General features: G+C 42.5%; 1 protein-coding gene across 1 annotated transcript in view; it reads right to left on the reverse strand.

Annotated features, from left to right (window-relative positions):
• The window catches only part of LOC104272970 (histone-lysine N-methyltransferase SUV420H1-like), a 6,839-nt gene extending 2,830 nt beyond the window's left edge, over nucleotides 1-4,009 (reverse strand). The window contains 4 exon segments of the mRNA XM_009868100.1: nucleotides 543-739; nucleotides 2,986-3,122; nucleotides 3,304-3,323; nucleotides 3,850-4,009. Coding sequence (XP_009866402.1) covers nucleotides 543-739; nucleotides 2,986-3,122; nucleotides 3,304-3,323; nucleotides 3,850-3,961 — 466 coding nt within the window. The 5' untranslated portion in view covers nucleotides 3,962-4,009.
• Nucleotides 4,010-4,552: the final 543 nt, after the last annotated feature.

A 4,552-nucleotide genomic window follows, 5' to 3' on the forward strand; every position in this document is an offset into this window, starting at 1 on the left:
AGGAAGAGGGCCCCGGGGGTGCCCTAACGGGGGCCTGCCAGTCCATGGAAGGGGCTACAGGGAAGCTGGGGAAGGACTTTTTACGTGGGCCTGTAGTGACAGGACGAGGAGCAATGGCCTGAAACGGCAGGGGGGGGGGATTTAGATCAGATATGAGGAAGAAATTCTTCACCAGGGGAGAGGTGACGCACTGGCACAGGTTGCCCCAAGAGGTTGTGGATGCCCCATCCCTGGAGGTGTCCAAGGCCAGGTTGGACGGGGCTTGGAGCAACCTGGGCTGGTGGCAGAGAGGTGTCCCTGCCCACAGCAGGGGGGCTGGAATGAGGTGATCTTCAAGGTCCCTTCCAACCTGAACCATCCTATGATTTAAACAAACTCTAAAGGAATCAACTATTTGTTCTATAATCTTTACTCAGAGCATTTATTTAAGAACTACTTGAGGTAACTCAAGTCATGTAAGTTTTCTTTTCTAAACTGAATTGTTTTGCCGTGGTTTTATGAAACCTTTAACACTCACGCCCCAGGCTTTTCCCCTTACTCACTTGCATTAGCTTTTTCCTGAGTGGTATCTGCATCGGTGTTTGAGCTGACGGACTGGCTGTCGGAATTTTTGCTGCTGTCACCCAACTTTTTCAGTCTGTTCAATCGTTTATCTGTTTCTCTTAGTCCATATTTACTATTAATCACAGGAGTAGGTGCCGGCAATCCCACTCTTGATTTAAAAGCACCAGTTCCACGTCTGCAAAGATAAAGAGGACGTGATGTGTTAATAACTCATAATGTCACCTCAGAATTTGGTCTGAATCCCAGCTGCATTTGGATAAACAAGACCAACAAACACAGAATTTATTAGCATTCTGTGGGCTGTTTTAAGAAGCTGTCTATATACTCACCTCATTTTACCAAGATGCGCAGAAAAACCCTTTATTCCTCGCAAGAAAAAACAGCAAAAGTAGGTTTCCCTTGCTTTTTGTCTATTTTGGTATCGTTACACAGTCAAATTATGCAGGGGAAAATAAAATACACAGTATTTTGAACTACCGTATATCACCTCAGATCACAGCTTACATTTTTCCTAATCACATCAAGTTAGTAAAAAAACGCCAGCTTCAGTTACAAGGCTTAGTACTTTTCAACTTTTGCTGTTGCAGGAGAGAAAAATGGAAGAAAGTTTTCCCACAGCTCTGTGTTTCTTCCTGGCAGAGAGACACCACTGTGTATTTACCAAGAAAGTGAAACAGCGGAGCAAACCTAGACCTTTTTTTTTTAATTTTTAAGTAATCCCAGAAAAGGATGAAAATTAAGAATTCCTATACTTGCACTTCAACCACTACTACCAGGATTTCTTTGATACTCCTTAACAACCTGGTAGCCTCACGCCTCACGGAATTACTGAAGACAACTTCAGTTTGGAATTCCAGCGTGTTGTACCGGGAGAAAAATCGACGAAATTCTATCAAAACGAAAAGAGATCAGACAAGATCTCAGGCTCCACAAATCTCAGGCAGACTAACGCTCCCTCTCAAACTAACTGGTCTGACACGGTGTCCTGGACTGAGCTAAACAGAACCAATTCTCTGGTTAGTGATTTTACTTCTTGTGATACTTTCATCTGTAGTGAATTCTGCAGCTTCCAACACTAGATTGAATTTAACACAAGCAACCGCCACTTCACACAAAGTAACGGTGCTACAACCAGCCACGACCGTCTTCGGACGCATCTCTAGTGTGCAGTTGTCTCAGTTCACCACCAGGAACATATAAAATGCAGGTTTGTAAAGGTGTGCAAATTTTCTCCATGATGACTTTTGGAGATTTGAAAAAAAAAAAGTGATTGCAGCATTTGATTGCTGCACCGTCCTGTAACTGAAAAGCAGATTCCCGAAGTTGGAATTACCCAGATGTTAGCTCTAAAATACAACGCTTGCATGTACTTAAGACACAAAGATGACAAGTTAGTGAAAACATTCGTAACATGTGAAATTAGTTTGTCCCGAAAGAGAAAGCACGGCCACAGTAAGTTAAAACCAGCAATCGAAGGAATCTGAGCAAAAAGGGACACACTGCTCCGAGTAACAAGGGAAGAACAATCACGGTGCTTTTTTATTCAATAGTAACCAGCTCCATGGACTTGAGCACATTTTTAGTAGCTAAAGTCTGAGACTGCAGCCTTGGCAGTAACCAAACCAGCCAGTAAAAATAAAAGCAGGTGCACTAAGCTATTTCTCAATACGATTTGTATTTTGTCCTTCACGTTTTTGGTTTTTTTTTCTCTCTACGGTTAGGTCAAACAGAAGTGTTCCAGGTTCTGCGTAGTTCCTCCCGGAACGAGGCAAAGCTCTCGCCAAGGGTGTTGAGCCTCCGTGCTCAGCAAGCAAAAACGCGGCAAAACCCAACTGTGGAATTCTTTCAGCTGATTTCGTGAAGAGACTAGGTTGGGACAGCACAGGGGAAAACCAAACGTAACAGCTTCGCTGCTGGACAGAGCAAGTAATGTCAAAACCAGGAGAGCTTTACGAATACACAAAGCCCCAAGGTCCTGGTAACACAGGATGGAAACTACTTTGCTCGTTCCCAGCAGAAGAGAGCTTCAGGTCAACACAGGAAACGTTGATGAAATTTGCTTTCTCTAGTGCAAACAAGAGCAAAAGTTGAGGGTCAGTTGCTAACGGTCTCACAGAAGCTACAACTGCTTTCCCTTCCAATTCTACATTATTCAGGACAAATATTTTTAAGAATCTACACTGTTTTTTTTTTGTTATTTTCACTCTGGACTATCTCCAGAACAGAGAATCAAAAGAAGAAGAGAACGCAAGAGTTCTCAGGAAACGTGCCTGTTCAGTAACGACATAAAGAAAGCATTACCACAGCTAGGAAGCAGTTAGAATGCATCAAAAAAACTCATAATCAAGGGCTTTCGGGTCCACAAAATATATCATGAATATGCTCAATTCCCTTTCCAACTTTATTTACATCGATGCATACCTTTCACAGGTGTAACATTCGCAGTATTCGTTATTTTCTCCAAAAAACCCATCTCCATAATAACAAGAGATTTCTTCTCCAGGTTCAATATCTCTTAGAGCTTTCACACAGGCTGTATCTCTGCCCGTTGATACAAACTGAGGAACGAGACGACAGGGGGGAAGGAAAAAAAAAAAAAGAAAAAAAAGGTTAGTCATTAAGGTTGAACAGTATCTGAATAAGGAAAAAACCCACCACACTTGAGGAGGAAAAGATGCAGGGAGAAAGGGGAAAAAAACATGGGGTGCTTTATTTATTAATTTTTAATTTCTTGCTTACCTTACAGTTAGGTCTGCAATCTGAAAAAGGTCCAAAAGATAAAGTCAATTAACTGTTGATAAGACCTGAAACATGAATAGTTGTAGATATCTAAAGTAAGGATTCACTCTGACTTCAATAACTGTAGAATCTCAACTAAATACTGGGAGTTACATTACTACTGCACAAAGCTCTATATCAAGAGAGGCCTTTTTTGATATTGTTTGGTTTTCGAGCTCCTCCCTACACCATCACAAACGTTCAGTTTCCCTTCTCTTTGGGCTCACAGGATTTATCTTAAATCCTGCCTGCTTTTCCTCGAGTGTACAAACCCAACAAAACAGTTGAAGCTTCTGTGCAAAAGGCACAAGGAGCTCACCAAGGAAATATATTCCAGGAATTCCCCTGTTCACAGCTCCGGGCTGGAATAATCCCGACAGGATTTTACCCGACAGTAACGCCAGATTCAGACATTTTTCTCTAAGGTGTTGTTGAGCTCACGCATAAAAGCACTTCTGAGCAGGACTGCTTCTGTCTTCTAACACACCTCCCCTCCTCACTACTCACCATGATTGATAAACGCGGCGGGACCGAGCCACAGCTGCGCACAGTTTTTCCGCGTGGAATACATGACGCTGAAGTCGTTTTCCCCATGTCTCAGCAGCATGTTTTCTTCCATTTCGGAGAGTTCAGCAATACAGCCCACCAGCAACTCTATTTTATCATTCCGCTTCCTTTCGGGTAAAAAAGAGCAGCAGAAGTAAGAACGCACACGCCAAGGTTCCCGAGTAATTTCACAAAAAGAGAAGCTGTCAATAACAGGAAGTGTTTTGCAAACCATTTCTCAGGCCCTATAATCCTCCTGGTTTAATCCAGTTAGAGACAGGATATTAGACTAAATAGACTTTTTATCAGACACGAAATAGATGTTCTTACACTACTACACAGAATCAATTACAGCAATTCTAACAGACATTACCACCATTGTCTCTACAATTTCCTGCGAACTGCAAAGCGAGGAATTGCAAGAGCTGATTACTTCAGCTTCTACAGCTGTTAAAACCAAAAGCTGGAGATTTTTTTGCATTTGTGCACGCTCTCTTCCCATCAGCACTTAAGCCACTCTGACTTCCTCCAGCTGTTCGTTTGCATTTCCTACACTTCTTCCTTTGGCCAGGAAAACACAGCATAGCAAAGACACTTAGAACTTCGCAGCTCCCCCCCCAAAAAGGCCTAGTATTGACTCCAAACCAGGCCAGATTTCATGCAA

Source organism: Apaloderma vittatum, unplaced genomic scaffold (assembly GCF_000703405.1).
Source record: "Apaloderma vittatum isolate BGI_N311 unplaced genomic scaffold, ASM70340v1 scaffold35914, whole genome shotgun sequence".
NCBI classification, from domain to species: domain Eukaryota; kingdom Metazoa; phylum Chordata; class Aves; order Trogoniformes; family Trogonidae; genus Apaloderma; species Apaloderma vittatum.